This window comes from Brassica napus, chromosome A3 (assembly GCF_020379485.1).
Source record: "Brassica napus cultivar Da-Ae chromosome A3, Da-Ae, whole genome shotgun sequence".
NCBI lineage: Eukaryota > Viridiplantae > Streptophyta > Magnoliopsida > Brassicales > Brassicaceae > Brassica > Brassica napus.
In genome coordinates this window covers 2,608,593-2,633,247 of record NC_063436.1, presented here as the reverse complement: position 1 = coordinate 2,633,247, position 24,655 = coordinate 2,608,593, and the positions used below count along the sequence as shown (strand labels likewise).

At 37.3% G+C, this 24,655-nt stretch overlaps 8 protein-coding genes across 14 annotated transcripts; 5 read left to right on the top strand and 3 right to left on the bottom strand.

Annotated features, from left to right (window-relative positions):
• Nucleotides 1-96: 96 nt before the first annotated feature.
• On the bottom strand, nucleotides 97-2,031 carry LOC106431629. The gene is made up of 2 exons (XM_013872437.3): nucleotides 1,767-2,031; nucleotides 97-1,500 (listed from the first exon to the last, which is right to left on the bottom strand). The coding sequence occupies exons 1-2, from the start codon at nucleotides 1,827-1,829 to the stop codon at nucleotides 397-399; spliced, it is 1,167 nt and encodes a 388-aa protein (XP_013727891.2). The 5' UTR covers nucleotides 1,830-2,031; the 3' UTR covers nucleotides 97-396.
• A 2,101-nt stretch (nucleotides 2,032-4,132) lies between these two features.
• Nucleotides 4,133-5,756, top strand: LOC106431607 (surfeit locus protein 2-like). 4 transcript variants are annotated; one of them, XM_013872405.3, is made up of 5 exons: nucleotides 4,133-4,504; nucleotides 4,597-4,694; nucleotides 4,773-5,099; nucleotides 5,204-5,285; nucleotides 5,554-5,756. In XM_013872405.3, exons 1-5 carry the CDS (start codon nucleotides 4,263-4,265, stop codon nucleotides 5,621-5,623), a joined length of 819 nt encoding a protein of 272 aa, XP_013727859.2. In that variant the 5' UTR covers nucleotides 4,133-4,262; the 3' UTR covers nucleotides 5,624-5,756. The 4 variants fall into 4 exon arrangements, with proteins under 4 accessions (XP_013727859.2, XP_013727884.2, XP_013727866.2 ...); XM_013872430.3 differs by having other exon boundaries at nucleotides 4,217-4,504; nucleotides 5,207-5,285; nucleotides 5,557-5,756; XM_013872412.3 differs by having other exon boundaries at nucleotides 4,217-4,504; nucleotides 5,207-5,285.
• Nucleotides 5,757-5,846: 90 nt separating this feature from the next.
• LOC106431598 (probable methyltransferase PMT9) lies at nucleotides 5,847-9,220 on the bottom strand. The gene is made up of 7 exons (XM_013872396.3): nucleotides 8,870-9,220; nucleotides 8,238-8,402; nucleotides 7,948-8,130; nucleotides 6,952-7,546; nucleotides 6,739-6,851; nucleotides 6,382-6,602; nucleotides 5,847-6,297 (listed from the first exon to the last, which is right to left on the bottom strand). The coding sequence occupies exons 1-7, from the start codon at nucleotides 9,095-9,097 to the stop codon at nucleotides 5,976-5,978; spliced, it is 1,827 nt and encodes a 608-aa protein (XP_013727850.2). The 5' UTR covers nucleotides 9,098-9,220; the 3' UTR covers nucleotides 5,847-5,975.
• A 482-nt stretch (nucleotides 9,221-9,702) lies between these two features.
• Nucleotides 9,703-12,584, top strand: LOC106431577 (E3 ubiquitin-protein ligase RGLG2). Of its 3 annotated transcripts, XM_013872378.3 has the most exons (10): nucleotides 9,724-9,905; nucleotides 10,165-10,262; nucleotides 10,381-10,734; nucleotides 10,802-10,886; nucleotides 10,978-11,410; nucleotides 11,489-11,594; nucleotides 11,664-11,791; nucleotides 11,870-12,071; nucleotides 12,150-12,206; nucleotides 12,298-12,584. In XM_013872378.3, the coding sequence occupies exons 3-10, from the start codon at nucleotides 10,408-10,410 to the stop codon at nucleotides 12,376-12,378; spliced, it is 1,419 nt and encodes a 472-aa protein (XP_013727832.2). In that variant the 5' UTR covers nucleotides 9,724-9,905; nucleotides 10,165-10,262; nucleotides 10,381-10,407; the 3' UTR covers nucleotides 12,379-12,584. The 3 variants fall into 3 exon arrangements, with proteins under 3 accessions (XP_013727840.2, XP_013727827.2, XP_013727832.2); XM_013872386.3 differs by lacking the exon at nucleotides 10,165-10,262 and having other exon boundaries at nucleotides 9,703-9,905; nucleotides 11,873-12,071; XM_013872373.3 differs by lacking the exon at nucleotides 10,165-10,262 and having other exon boundaries at nucleotides 9,703-9,905.
• A 1,098-nt stretch (nucleotides 12,585-13,682) lies between these two features.
• LOC106443111 (classical arabinogalactan protein 6-like) lies at nucleotides 13,683-14,346 on the top strand. The gene has a single exon (XM_013884709.3). The coding sequence runs from the start codon at nucleotides 13,799-13,801 to the stop codon at nucleotides 14,225-14,227; it is 429 nt and encodes a 142-aa protein (XP_013740163.1). The 5' UTR covers nucleotides 13,683-13,798; the 3' UTR covers nucleotides 14,228-14,346.
• Nucleotides 14,347-16,399: 2,053 nt separating this feature from the next.
• On the top strand, nucleotides 16,400-19,404 carry LOC106431559 (zinc finger protein CO3-like). 2 transcript variants are annotated; one of them, XR_002662106.2, is made up of 4 exons: nucleotides 16,400-17,819; nucleotides 18,095-18,280; nucleotides 18,486-18,597; nucleotides 19,088-19,404. XR_002662106.2 is itself a non-coding variant. In XM_013872353.3 (3 exons), exons 1-3 carry the CDS (start codon nucleotides 17,130-17,132, stop codon nucleotides 18,513-18,515), a joined length of 906 nt encoding a protein of 301 aa, XP_013727807.2. In that variant the 5' UTR covers nucleotides 16,427-17,129; the 3' UTR covers nucleotides 18,516-19,404. The 2 variants fall into 2 exon arrangements, 1 of the variants encoding a protein (XP_013727807.2); XM_013872353.3 differs by having other exon boundaries at nucleotides 16,427-17,819; nucleotides 18,486-19,404.
• LOC106431567 (BAG family molecular chaperone regulator 2-like) lies at nucleotides 18,901-20,338 on the bottom strand. Its single transcript, XM_048770187.1, has 3 exons — nucleotides 19,882-20,338; nucleotides 19,587-19,604; nucleotides 18,901-19,309 (listed from the first exon to the last, which is right to left on the bottom strand). Exons 1-3 carry the CDS (start codon nucleotides 20,135-20,137, stop codon nucleotides 19,092-19,094), a joined length of 492 nt encoding a protein of 163 aa, XP_048626144.1. The 5' UTR covers nucleotides 20,138-20,338; the 3' UTR covers nucleotides 18,901-19,091.
• Nucleotides 20,339-22,157: 1,819 nt separating this feature from the next.
• On the top strand, nucleotides 22,158-24,514 carry LOC106381316 (protein LOW PHOTOSYNTHETIC EFFICIENCY 1, chloroplastic). The gene has a single exon (XM_013821219.3). The coding sequence runs from the start codon at nucleotides 22,490-22,492 to the stop codon at nucleotides 24,404-24,406; it is 1,917 nt and encodes a 638-aa protein (XP_013676673.2). The 5' UTR covers nucleotides 22,158-22,489; the 3' UTR covers nucleotides 24,407-24,514.
• The last annotated feature ends 141 nt before the right edge of the window (nucleotides 24,515-24,655 follow it).

Here is a 24,655-nt window from a genome sequence, read left to right as displayed (position 1 = left end):
AGCTCACCTATTTCATGAGTTGTAGAAAACTAGAAGCTAATTAGTAAATGCCTCTACACAAATAGTATATAAGCTTTCTCTTCAACATAAATTAAAGGAAGCAACAATAGGAGATCAATTTAAGAATTTTTAAGAATAAAGATTACAAAGAATCTGAGGATAATGTAAACAACTCACTAATAGATTGTACAGACTAAAAAAAAAGAGATAAGAGATGGAAAGACTATTCCAGCAAAACTTCCCAAAAACAACATGGGAACATGAAGTCAGTAAAATGTTATATACCCCTCACCAGAGACTCCACTTATCAGATCACTCTCCTCAAATAAACTGTACCAAACCTCTGGTTCAGACTCCCCCACTAAAAAGACTGATGATGATAAGCACAAACCCTTATCAGCCACTGTCTCTAACGCAGTTCCCAGGCAACAAGTACTTATAACTCTCAGCTTTCTCAATCAAATGCCCCGGGAGATGAACAGCCGAGTAAGACCTAGGGATCGGCCCCAGCTTCCCGATGATCTCCCTAAACGTATGCTCTTCAGGAAGCATGTCAAACAAATCAGTCCCTCTACATACCACATCCTGTATCCTCTTCGGGTTAAGATAATGAGAGAATCTCACCCTATCGTTGTGGCTATACGCTTTCATCTTGAACACAAACTCGCTTATACGCCTGAAACAGAAACTGCAATGCCAACCAGAATCCGCTAATAGAGTATCCCCTCGTCGAAAATGAGCGTACCGTGTCTTCCCGGGCTTGTACAGATGAACAGAAGCTCTCCAGCTCTTGTTATCGACGAAGTACTCGAAAGAGTAGAGGTAGTTCTTGAGCTGGAGATGGAGAACGGGAGGGTAACCGTCGCACCATCTAAGGAGGTTGATGGTGTGAGCGCTGGGGATCTCATCAACATCAGACATTATCAACAGATCATCTTCTTGAATCCCCGCGAGTCCTATCAGCTGATCAAGCGCGATCCTCTGGTAAGCCTCTTCAACAAAAGGGTTCTCCCCTCTCTTGAACCTCCCTCCTATGTTCCCATACGTCAGCCTCGGCTCCACAAACTCGAAGTTCTTCTCTCGGTTCGCGGCGAAAACCAGCGGTTTAGGCAAACCGGTGAAGGTGGAGTTAGATTCTAGTATCACGAACTGCGTGACGTAAGGGTAAAGCTCTTTCCAGCGGATGGTGAGCATGTCGACCTCGTTGCTGAACAGGACGGCGTCGAAGACGCGCCGAGGAGACTCCCGGTGGCTCCACCCGTGGAGGCTGCAGAGAGTCTCCATGGAGGCGTTGTGGTGGTAGTAATGTGGGAGGGTTTGAAAGGGCTTGGGCGGTGATTCCCAGAGGGGTCTCAAGAAGTAGGTGAGTTTCTGTCCGTGCAAGTAGACTCCGAGGATGAAGATGGGGACGATCGTGAGGAAGATGATGTATGTCTTGAAATCGAGTCCGCGTAGTACGCATCTCACTCTTGAGAAGGCCTTCGCTGCTCGAGAACCATCCTGTGAAAACAAAACAAAACAAAACAAAACAATGTCCCTTCATAAAAATCAATCCTTTGTACTGATACAGAGATCAAACAAACTATGTTTCAGACAAATCATACAATCCAGACAAGAACTACAAAACCCTATGACGATATGTAATAAACAATCAGAATCACAACCGCATTATAAACAGATTCTAATCTAATCAAATTGGTATCTGACACCAAAAACCGATTCAACACGAAATCGATAAGAAGATTAGAGCGAAGATTAGGACTCACCTGACCACAAACATCTTCGCAGATATCGTCTGTTTTCTTACAACTATAGTACCCATCTGACATGATTGTGACACCCACAATAAAAAGGAGGAAACTTTATGCGAGGGAGAAGAGATTATCGAACCCAGAGATCAAAAGTAATCCTCAGAAACTCGAACAATAAAAAAAAAACAGAGAAGTGCCTGCCTCTGAGTATAAATAAATATCCGAGAAAATAATAATCTTAATCCCTCTCGTCTTTGGAAAACTGTAACGCCAATTATAGCCGTTTGATGATACCTTTTGTGTTTATATATTCCCAAAACTGCTCTAATTAATATAATTTTATTTGACTTTCATTAATTTTTATCAGCTTTTTTAAACAGCATATATATATATATATAAGCAAAAATATTACTAGAGATCCGTTTCTAAAATACTTTATTTTTCTCTTTTCTTGTCAAAGTGAATACATATTATTGGAGATATATACTAGTAGTAGTTTTATATGCTACTTGGTATAAATCAAACAAATATATTTTTATGATTTTTTTGTTGATAATTACTAGTATCACATACTACTTGGTATATTTTAGAAAATTTGAATATCTATTTTGAGTTTTTTTTTTGTATTTTATATTACATGCGCAGCCGGTTTTGTAGAATACTATTTTGAAAAAGTGTTATAATTTTATGATTTTTTTGTTGATTTCTGAATATGTTTAGGGATATACTTTTTTATTTTAGTGATTATTTGCAATGTCAAACATTAATAAAACTATAATTTGAACTGGGTCTTCGTCTCCTCTATTCTAGCTAGTCAATGTTACATGTTCCAGGGGACCAAGTATTAGTATCTTGATGTATATATGAAGACAAAGAACTTGAATGCATGATAAGGAGGACAAGTTTCTGCAACCAAGTGTACATATATATGGACTTTTATATCTTATCTCTTTACAGTTTCCTCTCCTTTTCCTAAACATAACATTAATTTTTTTTAAACATAACATTAATTATGCTAATATCTTCTCAACTATTTGGAAATCTAAACATTGAAATGATATGACTCTGCATTAACATTTGATTATATATTCAAAGTTTGACTATAACTACGTGGCATAGCTTGTTTTCTCTTTGTTTCAACTTTCAATCCTAAAACTTATCAACTAAATAAATGAAAAGCGTGATGTTAATGTCGAGGAACAAGCAAGAAAAAGGAGGAAAATGTATAGGAAACTTCTAAGGAAAATACCGTATTATTACTAAATTTAATAAACATTCATGTTCATGATATGATGAAGGATTTGTCTACAACATTGTTAGGGCTGAAAATATATAAACGGGACCGTTGATCCTGCAACAACTCTGGACCTAGACTCGAACAGAGTGGTTTGTTGACCCAACAAGTTAGATTAGATATCCAACTCTTTCACTGTTGATAATTACGTATTCTACACATATGTTTATTTCATACCTATCGACCACAGTTCACAAAACACGCGTTCACGAAGAATAGAACCTGGTCTGTTTTTTTTTTATTAACGATCGCACCCACCAGTTTTGTAGTAACATGGTTTGTCCCTTTAGGTTTTTTCAAAACTTTTATCTTTTGTGGTTACTTGTTAGTACTCTTATTGAGTTAGAGCCAATTGGTTGGGAAATTATCTAAACTAAGCTGTAATATTTTCTAACATGTTTTGAACCATAAGATAGGAATGCGAAAACTATGTATATAATATGTTATCTCTAATATTATGTGGTCTTGGGTATGCTTTTTGGTTCTTAAGGACTAATCTGTTCTGAACTGGAATGGTGAGTTTTAATTTTGTTTTGAGTGATAATCAGAAAGATAAAATAATTAGAAAAAACAAAAGAAACTTAATTGTTTTCTTATAATTTGACAAATATATTTATTTGTGTCTACTAGACTATTTTAGTTTCAATTCAGTTTGACCAGGTTAAAAAAAATCCACCAATCATTATGTTATTTAATTTAATATAGATTCAAATCATTTAGGTTCATATCCAGCAGTACATGATCTGAAAATTTGAGAACCATAAATATTTTTTTATGAACTTCTATACAATGTTTTTTCATAATTTGAGAACTTACGCTTATGTAAAAAATCTCAAAAAAAATTTGGGGGCCAAACTCTATGTTTCATTGGACCATTCCACATTGTGAGCAACTAAGACACCAGAACGAATCAGTGATACAGAAACAGGAATGAGCTGTGTCTTGTGTCATGAGCGTTGGACCGGACCGGAAAAGGCGCTAACGGTTATCATTGTACATTGAAATTGTTCTTTTGTTTTCATTCAAAAAAAAAAAAGAAATTGTTCTTTTGTATTTAGTGGGCCAATATTAAGACCAATAGGCCCATATATTGCCTAAACTTTGATAAGCCCATATAAACAAAACGGCGTGCAACTGATTTTAGAAACATTAAACGGCAAGTCGTCTCATTCAATACTACTTGCAGTCTCGTTTCAGTGAACACAAACCGCACATCAATGGCGGCTGCAGGGGAAGAGATGACGACGACGGTTAAGGAAGGCGCCAACCTGTTGGGGAAGCCAAAGTACAAGAAAATCGAAAACGGGAGATTCAGATGCGTACAAACAGGTCACGAGCTCCTCGAGAAAGACAAGACGGTTTATTCAGAGAGTAAACGGTGCCGTTTAGGGCTTATCGATCATGCTTTATCCCACAGCAAGCCACCACTTAACTTGTTCGAGCAAGACCCGAGCTCTCGGTAATCTATTGCTTACTGTTTTGTCTCTCGTCCTCGAAAGCTTTTTCGGTTTAAGGTTTTAGACTATTGTTATTTGGCTTTGGTTGTTTCAGTTCGAAACTGAAATGTAAGCTGACGGGTGATACGGTGAACAAGACTGAGGAACATATTTGGAAGCATATCAATGGACGACGCTTCCTCAACAAGTTAGGTTTGTGATTTTGAAGCTTGATGATTGTTCTTTGTGTTGCAAAACTTGTTAACGGTTGTTTTGTTGGTTATCTAACAGAGGAGAAGGAGAGAGAGAGAGAGTCTGGTGCTATTCCAGAGGAAGGTGGAGAAACTGTGGTGAAGGAGAATGGAGTGAAGGAAGAAAAGAAGAAGAATAAAAAGAAGAAGAAGAAGAATAAGAAGAAAAATAAGAAGGAAGAGATTGGAGAGGATGTTGTTATGGATGAACTCGAACATGAGAATGATGAAGATGTTGGAGGGCAGGAGGAGCTTGACTTTTGGATGCCACCAGATGGAGAGAGGTGGGACTTTGATGATGGAGGAGACCGGTGGGGATCAGATTCGGAGGAGGAAGATGAAAAGAATGGGGAAGAAGATCCCATAGGTTTGTTTCCACTTGTGCATCCCATTACTACTGCTTTTGGTATCGTGGATTCATGTTTCAAATCTTAAGTTGTGAGTTTCTTTTTCTTTTTGTAACATGGGAAGTAGGTGAAATGGATGAAGATGGAAATAGTAGCTTGGATGACTGCATACTTGGTGAAGTTGATGAGGATGAAACTCTCGAAAGGTACCATGAATTTTCATTGATTTTTTATGTGTACTAGATAAAATAGTTTTTGACATCCAAGTAATCATCTCAAGTTTGTTGTTAATGTTGAAGTTAGACAAAAGAGTATATATGTTTTGTTTAAATGGCTGACCAAAAAAAGTGTTGTTTAAATCAGAAAATTAGTTGACTTTGGGAGTTTTAGTTTAGATTGTGATGTATGCTTATAGACAGCGAATGAATTGTGTTGAAGCAAAATCGGTGTAATGATAACGTTTGTGTTCTTTAGCAGTAAAAAGAGGAAGCCTGAAGAACTCAGTTCCAAGAAGAAGAAGAAGATCAATACAACAGCTTCATAAATCTGATCTCTCTCTTATGCTCTTCCTGTTTTTTTGCATTTTCACTTAGTACTACGTATTTCATTCACCTTATGTGTTCAGTTTTTTTTATAGTATTTAATGGTGAGAGAATAAACAGGTTAATGATTCGTCTTATGATTCGTCTAATGACTCGATGATTCGGCCACTACATTCACGAAGCAAATTCTTTTCGAGAAAACAATTTTAAATTTGGACTAGAAAATCGAAAATACGAAGCTTTGGCATTTTTTTTCCTACAACAAAATCAAAATCATAACTACGTATGAATTTTTTGCAATTTACAGTTCCTCATATCAAGTAGATAGATGGCTTGCAATAGAAGTAAACCTTTTCACAACTCTGAAATGGCCGCCACGCTCCAAAGTTTCTTTCTGGCTATCAAAACTCTCTCGTCTTTGGCCGCCGACAGAGAGTCACCCTTTGGAGTAGTCTCTGTCATCCATTTGTCCCATTTCAACAATGTCAGATACTTCTTGATGTAGCTAATATTCTCTGATGTGTCACGAATTATGACAAACCCTTCTGGGCGTAGTATCCTGTCCATCTCGATAAGCAGGTCCTCGATGCTGCATCCACGTGCTTCGGTTTCTGTGAATGTGTTCCACGCGTGGATAAGGTCAAATGTTCGTGGGTATGTGTCAAAGGCTTCACACCTGCAAATATCACCATCAAGCAACGAAGAAGAACATGATCGGATTATGTGCTCAATGTTTAGAGGTTAAAGCTCATTAACATACCAATCATGAGTGGCTCCGATAAGGCCACGGTCGTAGATGATCTTCATTCTCGGTTGGGATTGTACGGGTATGACGTTCATTACCCATACATCTTTATCGTTTAGAGCAGCTGCAAAACCGCCGAGGTTTGAGCTCATGTCCATCACGTTTCTAATAGAGTTCTTTTGCACCATTGGTTTAAGCAGCTTCCAGTATTCCATCACTCTATGCCGCCATGTTTCCTGCACCAACACACATACTTTAGTGAACGATAAAGAAGTATTTGGACGTAAAGAGGCATTGCTGTTTTATTAAACTCTAGTTCTTCAAAACTAGATTACGGAAACAAAGCTTTCAATGTAGGGAGAGAAAAATTACCGTATCTTCACGGAATTGCTCGGGTGTGACACCGATTTCTTCAAGACGTGGTGGAGGAGCTGTCAGTCTCCGTGGCCAGGGAACAAGCCCACTCCATCTTTCTTTATGCATCCCTGGATAAAATATAGCAAACAGTATGTAACGGATAACAAATAGTATCAACTTAATGAGACTTGATACTATAAAAGTTGAGGTTAAGATATGTATACTTACTCACTGAGTACGGTGTTATGCAAGCTTTCATGGAAACGTTCCAAGTTGCATCTGGGTCATCTCCAGAAGGACAAAGCGGAGGTTGGACACCTGAACCCCTCTTCAAGTAACAGCTGTTGGATATCGGTTTTCCCCATATAACAGATTGGTCTCGTTTGGCCACAACCCTCCAACACATTCTCCTGAAAAGATCATGCATCGCAGTCCCAATCTTTCTGTTTTCTGGGTCGTGTGCGTAAGCTTCAGGGGACGAGTATACAAAGTAACCGCCAGGTCTGAGCAGCCTATCAAGTTCCAGCAACAAGATCCCATCTCTTTGAAGCCAATCTATCCGACATCGAGAGCAGTGAGCAAGTTCAAATGATCTGCTTGGGTATGGAAGCCGCTTAGTCCCAAGAACACCAAGTGTTGATGGGATCCCTCGTTCTAGAGCAAACTGGATCTGGTTCTGGTGGACATCATTAGGAGCAAGAGACATGGCTATGATGTCGTGTGAGAGAAGATAAGCTCCGAAGCTAGCTACCCCGCAGCCAATATCAAGAACATTTCGAATGCTTCCTCCATTGTTGAGTTTGTCACCAGGGAATTTCAGCATCTAAAGCAATAAGTAGTTTTTTTTGGTCATCTGAAAGAACTAAAAACGGTAAAAAATAGGGCCAAAACCTACTGTTAATTGTAGAACTATGTTCCCTGGTATGTTTAAGGGTCATGAACTATAATATCCCACATAATTTTCAGTAAATATAGAAAATTATGTATCCCATTTACTGAAAATTATGTTTAGAGTGTTAACATCATTCCCCTTGCAATAATAGACAACTAAATACTACTTTTGGCCCATGCGGCAGAGTGCTATACGCTTCTACCATAAACTTTTGCACGCTAATGCAACTTCAATAACAACAATCAAGCAAAAAAGGCGTAGTGGTTCTAGAGAATTGGCTATATTCCCTTGAGATTCAATTCAATAAAGCAAATGATAAAAATAGTTGGTACCTGAGCAAGGGAAACTATGTACTTGTCAGCTCCGTAGTGGAAATGCGTTCCTCCCCCGGGAAAATTGATCTTATCACCATTTACAACCATCCAATTCTGATCAGATTTCTCTTGCGCAAGGTGTGTATGCGGAATGTTTGCCTTCCACACCTCGTCTCTACTAACAGGCCACTTCAACGGGATCTGAGAACAACTCCATAAACAAAAATATCAGCAACCACTAAACACAATAACATATGCTATAATGCTCAAAAATCCTGCAATACAAGAGAAAGAGACACGGGTCCGACCTTATAACCAGCTGGAGGCGGAACACGGCAATTGAAACGACGTTCCGGAGGAGGGCAGTGATGTTCATAGTGCTCCATTAACGATAAGTTGAGTCTCAGTTTCAGCTGGTGATAAAGATCTCTATCCAAACACGGTATAAGATCCGAGTGTTTCGAATCACATATCTGCACAAAAGATCTTGTTTAGCATACATCACAAACAATACCAAGAACGAGAGAGCAATGAGCACAAAAGCTACAAGATCAACCTAAACCAACTAAAATCAACAACGATCACTCACTCATCCACTAACAATTTCAACAGAGTAATTGCTAGAAGAATGAGCTAATCTCCACAAATTTCACTTAAACACTACGAATCTGAAACTACCCTACGAATCTGGAACGATCACTCACTCATCCACTACCAATTTCAACAGAGTAATCACTCGAAGAACGAGCGAATCTGCACAAATATCACTTAAAACACTACGAATCTGGAACGATCACTCACTCATCCACTACCAATTTCAACAGAGTGATACGTACAAGAACGAGCTAATCTCCACAAAATCTCAATTAAACACTAGGAATCTGGAGATTCCCACTCAAAATTTCTAAAAAAAGATACGAATCGATGCTTGGATACGAACCGGAATGCTTCTGGGAACTTCGACGCGGCTCTCTCCATCTCGATTGCTCGCGAATCCGGCGCGAGCGGGGCTAGATCCGTCGAACTCGTCGGACTTTCTGGATCCGGGAGCGAAGGAAGAGCCATAGTAGAGGCAAGTCAAGCCGAGAAGAGCGATGAAGCCGACGAGGACGTAGGTGAAGAGCTTCGGAGGAGTCGCGCGGACTCGCTCGCTCCTGGAGGGCTTCATAACTCAGCGCGAGTCCGGATCCGAATCTAGATCTGACCCGGGAATGAGCTGCGGGTCGAGAGAAGGATAGTGTGTGAGTGACAGTAGATTCCCGCGGAAGGTTAGATGACCAGTGTCGGGATTTTATGCTCAAGGGAATATTTGTGGTAGTAGTTGTGATCCTCTGCGGCCAGGACTACGATATGTTTCTGTTAATGCGGTTAAAATTCATGGGCCTGTGGATACAATTGGGCTTTGATATTTTAAAAGTTTCCTTCTCGTATATTGGGCTTTCTATTTGTTTCTCTAATTATAAAGGATACATTAACAATTATCCTCTAATTATTTGGTAAACATTTTCAAAAACTCAAGATGAATGGAGAGAATAATTCAAGTCATAAATTTCAATATTTTTTAATTCTATAAGGTGGATATTCGCCAGTAGTTACCTGGAAAGAGCAACGAATTTAACCGTACGACGAAAGAAGATAAATACTGAAGATAGGCAGGTTTGCCACGTGGACGGAAACTTCTACCAACCATCCATTTTTTCCACTGAATAAAATATTGTTTTAATTAACTTCTAATTATCACAAACCATATATAATAGGATTAGCGTGCTTGACAAAAGAAAAGTGGTTATTCTCTTAATGATTTGATAGCAACAAAAAAACCAAAACACAACAGAGAAGAAAGTGAAATTGCTTTCGAGCAAAAAGGGGCAAGCAACTTTTTTTTTTCTTTTTTTTTTAAAGGCGAACTCTGCAAGATTCAATCCGCCATTGAAGCTCCTTCACTCTCTTATTCATCTTCTTCCTCAAGTTAAAAGGTAGACACTTTATCCTCTCTATCACACTCTTCGATCAAAAATAGACATTTGTGTTAAGTAATACTGTTTCTAGAGAATGTCGGTGGATTCAGCCTCTGAACATTTATGTTTTGGTTTCAGTCTTTTAATCTGATTAGAACTAAATAGAACGGTCGTAGTTTCGTCTAAATCTGGGGATAGACTAGAGTATGTGCAGCAAAGTTTGGACTTTATCTCAATCTAGAAAAACACTTAATCGCGTCATTATTGTTTTGCCCAGTCTAATGAGGAAACTTACGTGGCGTGTTTGAATCTCTCCTTTCTTTATATAGAACACCACCAACCTTCAACATCAAAAAAGCTAGTATTTCGTAAGCGGTTAGAAACTTCAACATCTATCCCCAAAGATCAAAGCTTTCACCTTTTTGTTCTTACCAGCAGTCTCCACCAAGTTTCATGAATATATACTAATCTTTCTGAATCTTTTGTTTTGTAGGTTACTAAACTGACTTGAGAAGGTTTGATGGGAACAGGGAACTCAAAGGAAAGCTGGAGACAGGAGTCTTCTTCATCATCGTTTAGGTCAGCTTCAGCTTCATCAGCATCACCTTCTTCATCTTCTTGGGCTTCTCATCAAAGCTATCCTCAGTACGGTCCAGAAAGCTATAACTATCCTCCTACGCCTTCATATGCTCCTCCTCCACCTCCTGAGTATGCGCAGCCTCCTCCTGCACCTTCTTATAGCACTCAGCCTTATTCTCAGCCGCCTTCTTATAGTCATGGCAATGATAAGAAGAGGTTGGAGCGCAAGTTTTCTAAAATCTCTGATGAGTACTCCTCTTTGGAGCAGGTTAGCTGAATCTAATTTGCTTCTTGGTGATTACAAAACTTCACATTTATTGTTCTGTTTCATTTAGGTGACGGAGGCTCTTGCACGTGCGGGTCTAGAATCTTCTAATCTCATTGTTGGTATTGATTTCACTAAGAGCAACGAGTGGACAGGTTAGTTAGGTTCAAGATTCTGTCTTCTGTTGTAATGCATCAAATGATTTTTCAAACTCAAAAGCGATTTTTTTGTTGTTGTTGGTAACAGGGGCTAGGTCCTTTAATAGGAAGAGCTTACATTACATAGGCAATAATCCCAACCCTTATGAACAAGCTATAACTATCATAGGAAGAACATTAGCCGCTTTTGACGAGGACAACTTGATTCCATGCTATGGTTTTGGAGATGCGTCAACGCATGATCAAGATGTGTTTAGTTTCAATCCTGAGGATAGGTTCTGTAATGGGTTTGAGGAAGTGCTTGGTCGGTATAAAGAGATCGTGCCTCAGCTTAAGCTCGCAGGGCCAACTTCATTTGCTCCGATTATCGATATGGCTATGACCATTGTTGAGCAGAGTGGTGGACAGTACCACGTCCTAGTGATAATAGCAGATGGGCAGGTTACAAGAAGTGTTGACACTGAAAATGGACAGTTAAGTCCGCAAGAGCAGAAGACTGTTGAGGCTATCGTGCAAGCGAGGTTTGAACATTGTCTGATCTTTGAAAGAATCTCTCTTTGTTAGTTGATTATATGATTTGATTTTTTTCTATGGTATAGTAAGCTTCCTCTATCAATAGTCTTAGTGGGGGTTGGGGATGGACCATGGGATATGATGAGGGAGTTTGACGATAATATTCCATCCAGAGCTTTTGATAACTTCCAAGTAAGTTATCTTTTGAGCTAAAGACGTCAAAGATATTTTTGATGTTCTGATATGATGTTCTGTTTATAGTTTGTGAACTTCACAGAGATCATGTCAAAGAACAAAGCACAGTCCCTGAAGGAAACAGAGTTTGCCCTCTCTGCTCTCATGGAGATCCCTCAGCAATACAAGGCCACATTAGAGCTTAGCCTTTTAGGGTAAAATCCACAAAACTTAGTCTTTATGGATTGATTCAATCTTTACACCCAAAGATCTCAACTTTTTTTCTTGCTCAGCAGAAGAAGAAATGGGAATATCCAGGAACGATTCCCTCTTCCACCTCCAATGCATGGTGGAGGATCATCCTTCAACAACAAGCCAAAGACTAATCGTGTTCCAAGTTTCAAACCGAGTGTACCTCCTTATCCATCTGAAAGCTATCCCGTAAGGTCTAGTCCTGCACCACCACCAGCTACAATCTCTGCTTCTGATAACCAGGTATATATATATCAAAATCTGTTTTGAAATGTTGTTTAGAATGTTTTGAAGCTCCATGTTGTTGGTTCTCTGTAACAGCTGTGTCCGATTTGTCTGAGCAGTCCTAAAGACATGGCCTTTGGTTGTGGCCATCAGGTAAACTTTAAGAACACAGTTTTAAACTTCTTCTTATTTTACTAACTCGATTGAAACATGGAACTAACTTGGTTTCTGTTTGGGATACAAGACTTGTTGCGACTGTGGACCGGATCTTGAAATGTGTCCGATTTGCCGTGCACCGATCCAGACAAGAATAAAGCTCTACTAACAAGCAGGGGGCCAAGATCGACTACACTTCTCTCTTTGTGTTAGTTTTGTTCGTTGATTCACTTTTCTAACTTGATCGTTTACAAAATCTTTTGTCTTCTTTGCTTGGAATTAAAATGTTGCTATCAATGCTTGATCCTTTGTCCGTTTTTCAGTTCTTTTGATTGATTTTTTTTTTCTAATAAATTTGAGTCCTGAAATTGGCTATACACCAGTAGTAGATACCATCTACCTACTTCCTTCCTTTTTAGCTAAATATTGAAAAAAATCTCATACTATCCTAAAAAAGTGGGATTATAAATCAAATGTAAATGTTGTTTGTTTTCTCTATATTAACTTGGCCAACAATACAAACAAAATGATAGAGTCAAAGAGATGTTCTGTTTTGAAACTCTGTCAAAAACATTAACAAATGTCTTTGAATCCCTAAGCTGCAGAAGACTTCACCATGCGGGACTTTCTATGTGTTACCAGTGAAGTGTGTGTGTCAGTGTGTGAGGGACATATATTTATCTCGGTGCAGCTAAAGTATTGGATATTAATTTGGGGGTAGTTCAACAGCACAATAAACTCTTGAAGCAAAAGCCTAAAATGTATTCCTGAGCTCTAACTCTTATTTTCTAAATACAATCAAACAAACGTCATAATCTCAATATTCTTTTATAGAGAAATATTGTACATTTGAGATTGTGATTTAGAAATTAGGATAACAAAAAAATTTGTTGATAGATGAGTATTCTTTTAGATTTTTTGATCAGGTTGTATTTTTAATATAAAATTTTTAAAAGTTCTATTTTAAAATAATGTAAGTTAAAATAATGTAAATTTGTGATTTTTATTGAGAAATTAGGATTACAAGAATATTTGTTGATAGGTGAGTTAAAATATATTAGATATCTATGTCCATGTCATTGAAATTATTATATACCATTTAAAATAAATAAAATGAATGTTTTTATTTATTTACCAAAAAAAATATAGGTATTACTTGATTTATGTGTTTATTCTAATTTAATTATATACATAATACATAAATGAACACAAATAAATAATAATATATAAAAATTATTTTTTTTCCGCGCAATTGCGCGGGGTTTAGCCTAGTATTAGTATATTCAGTAAATAGTTTGTGTCAATAATTTTTAAACAAGAGAATTGGTTTTTTTTTTTTTTAGAATCTATTTTTGGTCAGATCATTTTAATATAATTTATAAAAATAGATTACAAGCTTCATTTCTCCTCTCATATCCATCAATTTTCCTAAATTTTCTCATCTTCCAAAACATTTAAATTGACTTCCCCCATGTCTTATTCTTGCATCCTGAGCTTTTGCAGTAGGAAAAAAAAAACAAGTTAAAATAAAAATACTGCTCTAGCTTTTGGAATATATTCCTTTTAAATCTCAATAAGAACCTATAAAAATGGCACGTCAATTTGTCATATTGGCCCTATTGGCTTTAACCGTGGCCACCGTTTTCGCTGCTGACGCTCCCTCAGCCTCTCCCCAAAAATCTCCATCACCCACCACTGCCCCAACCAAGGCTCCCGCCACACCAACCAAAGCTCCGGCCGCCGCACCTAAGTCAACCTCAGCATCTTCTCCCAAAGCATCTTCCCCTGCTGCAGAAGGACCCGCTGCCGAGGATGACTACTCTGCGGCTAGTCCCAGTGATTCTGGCGAGGCACCCACCGACTCCGCTGCCTCTCCTCCGGCTCCCACACCCGATAGCACATCCGCCGATGGACCAAGTGAGGCAGAGGCACCAAGTAGCAGCGCCGTGACCACCGTCAAGCTCTCTGTTGCCGGCACTATCATCACCGCCGTTAGCTTCCTTTTCTTTTCTCTCTAAGTTAAAAAGAGTTCAAGTTTTGTTTCAAGGGATTACCATACAATTTTTTGAGATGAGGCCGTAAATGTATACGTTTATAAATCGAGATTTATTGGAGTTAATAAAAACTTAACTATCTATACGGAATTTTGTTTAATAAAATTAAATGTTGCGGAAATGGTCTTCTGTCGCTTAACTATAATACAGAAGACAAAGTGTTAAGAAGACAATTAGTCAATGTAGGTGGGACCCTTACAATTGCTCTTTTTCCACGTATGTTTCGCTCTGATTGGTTCCCCTACTCTCTCTGCATGCTTTATTGTTTCCTCTTCAGCATTTTCTTCTTGCCAACGTCAGGTCTCTTTAAATGGCTCATTTGTAACTCCAGTGTCTGTCCACGTTATAATTTCACGGTTTCACCTCTAATACTAGGCTTCGAATGGTAAGCAGATCAAGAAAGCGCAGATCAAACCCAAAATGCAGATCAAGCAGAACAAATGCAGATCAAATAGAACAAATGCAGATCAAGCACATCATGCAGAACAAATGCAGATCTAACTGGTTAATCTAGTTTATCGAATTAGCATATTTAACCAAATGTTAAAAATAAATTTGCAAATTAAATATCTAAAAAAATACAAATTCTTATCAATTATTATTTTTTTATTAATTTAATAAATACAAAAAAGTTTAAACATTATATAAAAGGTAAACACAATTAAAACAAAAAACCGTAAAAAAATATCACTCTAATAAATATATTAAAACTTAAAAATTATATAAAATTTATTAAAATGACAAAGAGTATTACTTGTCCCTTTAATTATTTTTATAGTACAAATAAGATCTAAAGACGTTAATTAGAGATGGAGATAAAATCCTTTTCCTGAATTTTGAACCGAACCCGAACCAAAAAACTGATTCGTACCAAGTTCAAAATGTAAAAAAAACAAATACCTGGATGTGTTTTGTAGGGTGTTATAAAACATATCCAAAGCGAAAGTGTTATTAAACCGAACCTCAACGGGTGAAAAATATCAGAAAAATCGATCTGAATGTCCAAATTTATATAGAATATAAATATTTAAAAAATAAATATATACTTAAAATATTAAATTTTCTATTTATTTTGCTATGATATATATCAATAAATATTTAAAATTTAAATAAGTATCTTAAATACTTCATTCTATGTAAATAACTATATATGTTTTCTATTAAATTTTAGATTTTATTTTGGGTATATCCGAACTGTTTTAATATAATCTGAATCCTAAAATTGTTTTTCATATCATTTTCCTCAACCATAAAAATAATATTATTTTATTTATGTTAAATATTATCAATTATAAAAAAATAAACTATAACATATATGTTTCCTTAACTATGCATTATATAATTATTTAGTATAAACATATATTCTTAGATTATATAAAAAATAATATGCATGACTATTTATTATTAATAATTATATAAAATTGTGAATATTTAATCTACATATACATAATTTTCTATTAAAATATTTATAGAATATATAAAATATGTTTATAAAATTCGTTTAAAATAAACTACTAATAAAATGAAAAGATGGAACAATATATTAAATGTACTTTTGAAATGAAATATTATGTGAATTTAAAAGTGAAAGAAATAAATTAATATTGGTAGCAGGAAAAGAAAAAGAAAAACAAAACAAAAGACAAATGATTCTCATTGGCCCTCAGCATGTTTTTGGTGTCTTTCCTTTCTTTCCTGCAGATCATTAAATCAATGACCAAATTTGTTCTGCATGCAGATTTTCAGATTTTCTTTTGTTCTGCATTTGAAAAATTGAATGAAAAAAAAATTGCAGTTCAATCTGCATTGGTAATGGTCTGCATATGTTCTTGACTGTGGACTGTGGTACATTCATAGCCCTAGTATTTCGCTCGAAAAAAATAATCTATCAACTAGTATTAACCAGAATTTTCAAAATTAATTTCACAAAATAACGGAAAGAAAATTTACTTTTGAAAATGGCATCGTTTATATGTTCTTGACTTCTTGTTCAAGTTAATTCATACAAGATTGCAATGTCCAGTTTTTCTTTTTATGTGAAAATAAATATATAATATTTATCTGGTCAACTGAAAAGATTGAAACATATATGTATATGAACTTGAACTTTGATGCGACATCCTAAATATGTTTACTATTCTATCACGTTAAAATAGTACTTAACCATGAACTTTATATTTACTAGAGTACTACACTATGATTTAACAAGATAACCAAGATTCTGCAAAGTGTATCCCCAATCTCCTAAAGTAAAGTTTGTATAAACTAATTACTGTTCGTGTAACCTTACATAATTGCAGCCTAAAGCAAAGGTAAGGACAAAATAAGTATATTAATTAATGTTTGATTTCACGTGAATGCTATAAAAAAAAGAATACTGGAGTACATGCGAAAGATGTCATCAAATGACAGCAATAGTTCAGGATGCTACTGTACTACAAAATCACTTCGTGCCATTGCTGTCGGTGGTAGGAAATTTAAGATGAACACAAGTTTAAAAGATCATTCCCATTTACGAAATATATTTGTTTTTTTTTGGTGCAAATGTTAAAAAAATATCTAACTTTTTATATAAATCCATGAACTTTATAAATTATAAATGCTGTATGGTATCTAAAAAGTAAAAACAAAGTGCTTTCTCAAAAAGTTGGAAAAAACTTGGAGTTACTCATAGTTAATCAAAAGTCAAGTCTACTCAACATTACTCCCTCCCTGCACATCCAAACACAATCCAAAATTACAACACCATTATCCAATGACTGATCGACACGCGTCAAGGTACAATCACGGTCAGCTTTCTTTTTCCCTCCACCTACACACTAGAGAGAGAATTAGAAAGGAGTGAGAAACACAGTTAGAGAGAGAGATGTGTGACAAACTCAGTCCGGTCGGCAACGAGAAACAGAGTACGAGAACATCGAATAGGATCAAGAAGCGGAAACACATGGAATCAAATTCCATATACAAGTCTCCTTCAAATCTTCAAACGTCTCCTTCAAATATTGAAACGTCTCGTAAGCACAGAAAGAACAACAAAAAGCTCAAACAGAGCAAGACAAAGGGAGCTGATGCGACGCCGTCTAAGGAGAAGAAGAGAGCGGAGACTGTGGGAGGAGAGAAAGAAGAAGAGCATTACGACACCGTTGCGGCTTACCTCTTTAACTCCGCCAACGACAGCACAATCTCTTCGATACTCCCTTACTCCTCTTCCGCTGAGTTAGACTGCGACGGAGGAAGGAATCATTCTCCGTACGATCGTCAGGATCACGGGTCGTCTTCTTCTTCTTCGCTTCTAAGGACGGCGATGAAGAAAGGAGCGAGGAAGGAGGGAGAGACGACGGAGGAGCGGTGGGTGAGTTATTCCGAGGTTGTGGATGAGGTGGTGAGTCGGAGCGGAACTCCACGGTGTTGCGGCGGAGATGGAAACGAGGGACGGTCTTCTCTGGCTCTGAAGCTTGATTATGAGCAGATCATGGAGGCTTGGTTGGATAAAGGTACTCTTTATGTCGACGGAGAACCGCCGCAGACGGTGCCGGACTTGCATGCTTCCGCTGACGTAAGTAAACATCTCTTTTGGTTATTTATTATATCGTAATCAAAGGTTAACGTAACTAATTGCCGGTGAAATATTAATGAGATCAAGGGTACTTTCTTGAAACTGTAATAATGATAACCTAACTTTTTGACAAGTTGTCACAATATTATCACGTTGACTATAAATAAATAAATGTAACGGGAAAGTAACAGTATGGTTTTTTTTTTATCGTTGTTATTAGTTAAGCTGGTTCAAAGATTTGATACTAGGCAAGTGTGTATTTGATGATGGTTTAGGTGTTTACCAGCGGTGGAGAGGCATTATGGGCGGTGCCGAAGATGGAGACAATGGAGAGGTTATGGAGAGGGCATAGGGAAGCTAGTTTGCTTCGGTATAAAGAGAAGCGGCAAAGCCGCTTTTTCTCTAAGCGGATTCGATACCAAGTTCGTAAGCTCAACGCTGAGAAACGTCCTCGTATTAAAGTAAACTTACCTTCTTTTCTTTTCAACAAATTACACACGTACACTACTAGATAGTCTGTATTTAATTTTGGGTTATGAACGCGATGGATGTACTAATCCAAACTATTAGGCTACAAGTAATTGACTGAACTCACTGAGAACAAGAAACTGGTTTGATGCGTGGAACTGCTGGTTCTAATTATGGTTTTGGTTAATTTCTTTTCAGGGCCGGTTCGTGAAGAGAGATGATTTATAGACCACTGAAAACTGGTGGTTTAGACTTGCGGTTTGTGGACATACTACTAGTCTTTTCGAAATAACCAAGCGGCGGATGTTTGGTACGTAGTATAATATTAGAGACGTTAGGGCCGAACTGGATTATACCGAGATATGAAAGGTGTTGGTCTGTATAGGGGTACTGACCAGCTCGGTTATGCAGAAGTTTTCGGTTTGTTTCCCCGTTTTAGTTCTATTATTATAGAAAACTTTTAACTAATCTGTACCAAATCATCTGAACAAATAATAATAATGAAAATGGATATTGACGTTTAGAGATAATGGAGTGCATCATATTTCTTGTGTTATCGTTTTCAGCATATAACGAAATTATCTCATACTAAGTAAATAAAACAAACTAAGAGTATGAAACTTTCTGAAAACCTTAAAATATATTACATGTAAACATTAATTTTACAAATTCAATATAGAAATTTATATGATTAGTATAGTGCATTATGTATGACAATCCTATCTAGTAACTATTCTTGGCTGCTTTTATATTTTACTTAGAAGTACTTAACAAACAACTAATTTGACAAATTTGTTTAGTTGTTTATACGATTATAGTGAGACAAGAAGCGGAAATGTTGTTACGATCAAGAAGCTTTTTCTCTTTGAAGGCAGGATCTTCTAACAACAACACCTTGTCTTTTTCTCCAACACCAACCATGTGTAGATATTCATCATCCTCTCTTTCTTTCCCTTTGAATAATAGCCTTTGTTGTTTTGGCTCTAAACCGGTAAGCAGTGATAGTACCATCTTAAGTTCTCCTGTAAATCCGTAAGTATAAATTAGTTGTAATATCATGAATATTTGTATGGCCTATAATTTCTCATTAGAAAAATAAATTTGACATTCTATTTTATATTTTCATCTTTTAGAATGGTTATCTAGTTTTTGAAATAAGAAAAATGCCACAGTTCCAAGTTTTTTTAGCGTGATTTTAATAAAGGATAGCTTTTGTGAACTCACATATATTAATCTAAGATTTTAACAAATTCTGTAATTTGACCAAATTATAAATAAGTCGAGAGATGAGAAATTTACCAAAAGTGGAGGTTGCTTTTTTTTTTTTTTTTTTTTTTTTTTTTTTTTTTTGATAATCCAGGGGTTCCCCACTTACGTGGGTCATTCCCCTGGGCCCGGTTAGGCAGCGGTCCACTTCACCCGGGAGGGCTTTACCTGGGCTGGGGACAAGGCCCAACACCCAGTACCGCATTTGATGACAGAATGGGTAGTTCGCCTCCGCTTGGCGTCGAACCCGTGAGCATGACAATTGGCCCACAAGGTCCTTACCAAGTGAGCTACCACATCCCGTCATTTTTTTTTTTTTTTTTTTTTTCAATGGATAGATCATGAAAATTAGCAAAAGTAGAGACTCTAATGGAGATCAAGTCATCACCAATGCTCTCTTGTCTTTTTTGAACAAGCATACCTCCTGGTCTAAGTTCCCATTTGATTTCATTATTGCAGCAGCTAATATTGTTGTTGCTATTACCCAATCCCTTTTGCTGTTGATCTTGTTGTGTGCCTTTGTTGTTGGTTCTTTTACCAAAACCAAATCTAATCCCAAATCTCTTAGACTTGAACTTCATCATCTCTTTCTACTTTGATTTCTGGTGTTTTCTGTTTAATATTTTCTTCTGTTTTCTCTCGAGCTTTGGGATACATAAACATGGAAACATTTAGGTGGTTTTTATAGGAGACAAGAGGTTAAGTAAAGGACAAACCCACATACATACTTGCATGTGCAAGCTGCTTTTTGCAATTTACAAGTCCTCCTCTTTTAATAATGTTTGTAAAGTAATAATGTGGAGTCACTTAATATACAATAAGAAAAGCCATGAATATGTGCCGACAAAGGAAAAATCAGATTTAAATATGATTAATCGAGTCTGTTAAGAGAAGAGCTTCAGGCACATGGGCGATGGTTCGACTGATAATAAACAATGGTTCCTTGATTGAAGGATCGAACACGAAAAAAATGCAAGCAAAAACAATCAAAATTATAGGATTTTTATTAATTTTAAGTTATTATGGGTAGGCTGTGTTTTATTTAAATTTTTGGCGGACCGACCTTGTTGTATTAAAATTTATCTCAGTTTGACGAATTAATTTCATAATTTGTTGTTTTTTTGTTTGTCAATACTATTTATATATTGAATGTACAAAAAGCATATACCACGCCTTTCGATGGTCGTAGATGATAAAAGAAAAACATAAAAAAGTAGCGATGATAGTTGTTTAATCATATACCTAATCAAGTAAAACGGACAGTAGTTTAACTTGTTCTGTAGTGCCAATCAAGGTGATTACGATTCTCGGGTAAACTTGAATCTTGGTGTAAACATCGCCATGTGGTAGGACCAATTTGGAAAATTAATAATGCATGAAAACTTTTGAAATAACGACAAATTCACAATTTATAAAATATAGCTTACTGATTAACTCAGAGTTATAAAGTATAAGAAACTATCATAGTGATCTTGTATGTAAATATGATGAATCTAAAATAAAATCTTCGACAAGATATAATTCCTATATGTAAGAGATCAAACAACTCAGCTTATAATTACATAAGATTTGCCAAATCTGATCATGTAGAAGTTATTAGTAGAATATCAATCTTTCTATTGCATTCCCAACAATTGTAAATCATTTTGTAGCGCTAAAGTTCTAATTAACTTTAACAAGTTTTGTATTCGGTGTTATAGTTTTTACATTGTCCATCGAGTTCTTGACCCTATTTGTTTTAGGTTGTCTTAGCCACCAGATTAGTGCTCGTCTCGTTGTATGTTACGTTCGATTAATCTCCGATCATATTATGGATCTTCAACGTAAACCATGCAGGCACATGTATGAAATCAAAACCATGTACTATTTGATTATTAATGGACAAGGTGATATGACACATCAACATGTTGTAGTAGCTAGAAGACGGTATCTGAGATATGGTGAATCCACATTTATATTTCTCGACCCACCAACATGGTTGTCCATATATAATACACTAAAAATATAATGCATATACATAATATAATTTGAATATTTATCTACGCACACAATAATGTGTCTGTGGAAGTTTATACTTGTATTATTTACATGTCTATGTGCATGGGCCAGACTTGTTTATTGGATTTTTACGAAGGAACATATATCCTTTGTACCCAACCGTTAAGTATGGTCTTCAATGCAATTGTGTCAAGTACTCATATGGAACTTCTAATTCTATTTCTGTTTATATGTAAGAAACCCACTTTAAAATCAGTCGTCTAGTTATCAAATTCACAAAATTAATGACTAAACTTTTAAAATCAAAACTAACACATGCGTATGCACATATATTAGATAAATACATTGTATCTACTATACTTTTAACGATTAAAATTTTCGAAAACAACACCATCGAATCATCGGACATAAAAAATGGAAAAGACAATGCATAAATGGCAGCAAGTTCTTAATTAAAAAAAAAAAAGATTATAACCGTGAAGGTGTAGATTAAGTTTTGTTTCTAAAGGCCCAAAACATGTTGTTGGGTCAAGTTATGGACTTAAATGAAAACAAATAGTTGGAAACGGCACCGTTTAAGTGATTCTCTCTTGCAGCAGTTGAAGCTTACCCGCTCACAGAAAATTGAATGGCCACAAGCGCACCACACCATCACTAAACCAAGGAGACACTAAACCATCTCTCTGGTGTGGCTGCGTCTGACTTTTCGAAATGCTTCATTGAGAAGCACTGGCATGAATATATATCGAGCGATAGTATAATGATTGGTCGTGTTTGATATTCACCTATCTGTTTCTCATACAAAGATTCATCTCTGTTAAGGGTCATCTTGTTTTGCTGATTGTTGCATGAAACGTGTAAGCATCTGTGTTGGCAAAGGTGCGACCTTGAGGAGTTTAAGTTCATGGGTTATTATTGGTTGATTTAGCTGGTGAAAGATGCAAGCTTTAAGCGTTTGGCCATTAAAGTTTGGTCTTTTGGTTGGATCAAGATTGGAATCTGAGTTGGATTGTTCTTGTTTCGTAGTTAGCCGTAAGATTAGAAAGAGACATTGTAACTTTGGTAGTAGTATCAGCCATACCTCAAAGGTTCTGTTTCTGTGTGAGCCAAAGAGAAGTTTGTTGAGATCATCCGTTGGAGTAGGATGGGCCACGGAGCAACGAGAAGAGGAAGAAGCCTCCAGGGACAAAACCAATTCAAGAGTTAACGTAAGAGAGCTAGCGTATAGTCTACGAGCTGCCAAGACTGCTGATGATGTAGACGTTGTTCTCAAGGAGAAAGGAGAGTTGCCACTTCAAGTCTACTGCGCTATGATAAGAGGTTTCGGCAAGGACAAGCGACTAACGCCAGCAATGGCTGTAGTAGACTGGCTCAAGAGGAAGAAGAGCGGTCCAAACCTCTTCATATACAACAGTCTTTTGGGCGCAGTGAAAGAGTCTAATGGGTTTGGTGAAACGGAGAAGATACTAAGCGACATGGAGGAAGAAGGCATTGCTCCAAACATCGTCACTTACAACACTCTGATGGCTATCTACGTGGAACAAGGAGAGTTTCGCAAAGCCCTTGAGGTTCTTGATTTAATCGAGGAGAAAGGCTTTGCGCCTTCACCTGTAACATACTCAACGGCCTTGCTGGTGTACAGAAGAATGGAAGATGGTATGGGAGCGCTCGAGTTCTTTAGTGAACTAAGAGAGAGATACTCTAAGAGAGAGATAGCGAACTACGCTGAACATGACTGGGAGTATGAGTTTATCAAGCTTGAAAACTTCGTAGGTAGAATCTGCTACCAAGTGATGAGACGCTGGCTGGTGAGAGACGAGAACTTGACCACCAAAGTGCTAAAACTTCTGAACGAAATGGACAATGCAGGTGTGAAACCGAGTAAGGAAGAGCACGAGAGGCTTATATGGGCGTGCACAAGAGGAGACCACCACCACCTGGTTGGAAAGGAGCTCTACAAAAGAGTTAGAGAGAGGTTCCCTGATGATGAGATAAGCTTATCCGTCTGCAACCACTTGATCTGGCTGATGGGGAAGGCCAAGAGATGGTGGGCGGCGCTGGAGATTTACGAGGATCTTTTGGAAGAAGGACCTGAGCCTAACAACTTGTCTTACGAGCTGGTGGTCTCTCACTTCAGCATCTTGCTGGGGGCAGCTAGCAAGAGAGGGATATGGAGGTGGGGAGTTAAGCTGCTTAGCAAAATGGAAGATAAAGGAATAAAACCGCAGAGTAGACACTGGAACGCTGTTCTTGTAGCGTGTTCAAAAGCTTCAGAGACCGCAGCGGCTATACAGATCTTTAAAGCTATGGTTGAGAACGGGGAGAAGCCGACGGTGGTCTCGTACGGTGCTCTCCTAAGCGCGCTTGAGAAAGGGAAGTTGTATGATGAAGCGTTTAAGGTTTGGAACCATATGATTAAGGTTGGGATCGAGCCTAATCTTCACGCTTACACCATCATGGCTTCTGTGCTGACGGGGCAGGGGAAGTTCAATCTGTTGGATACGCTTTTTAAAGAAATGGTTTCCAAGGGTGTTGAGCCTAGCGTTGTGACGTACAACGCGGTGATAAGTGTTTGTGCGAGGAACGGGCTGAGCGGTGAGGCTTACGAGTGGTTTGGGCGGATGAGAGGAGAGAAAGTTGAGGCTAATGAGATTACTTATGAGGTGTTGATTGAGGCGCTTGCTGATGATGGGAAGCCGAGGCTTGCTTATGAGTTGCATTTGAAGGCTCAAGGTGAAGGGCTTAAGCTGTCTGCTAAGCCGTATGATGCGGTTGTTAGAGCTGCTGAGAGTTATGGAGCGAGTATTGATGTTAATCTGTTGGGTCCGAGACCAGATAAAGAGAAGAGAGGTTAAGCAGTGTTTACGTTAGAGTCGAGAGAAGATGATGAAACTGGTTTTATGTTAAATTGATGTAACGAACATTGTACACGAGACAAGATGATGTAACGAACATTTGTGCAACAGCGGAGAGCCACAGTACTTGAATACACCGTTAAGTTCAAGTATTTGAGTTGGTTAACTGTAAACCGAATTTGAACCAGGCTTCAACCGGCTTTTGATTAATACTATACATTAGTGAGTTCTGTCTTTTTTCTTTCCCTC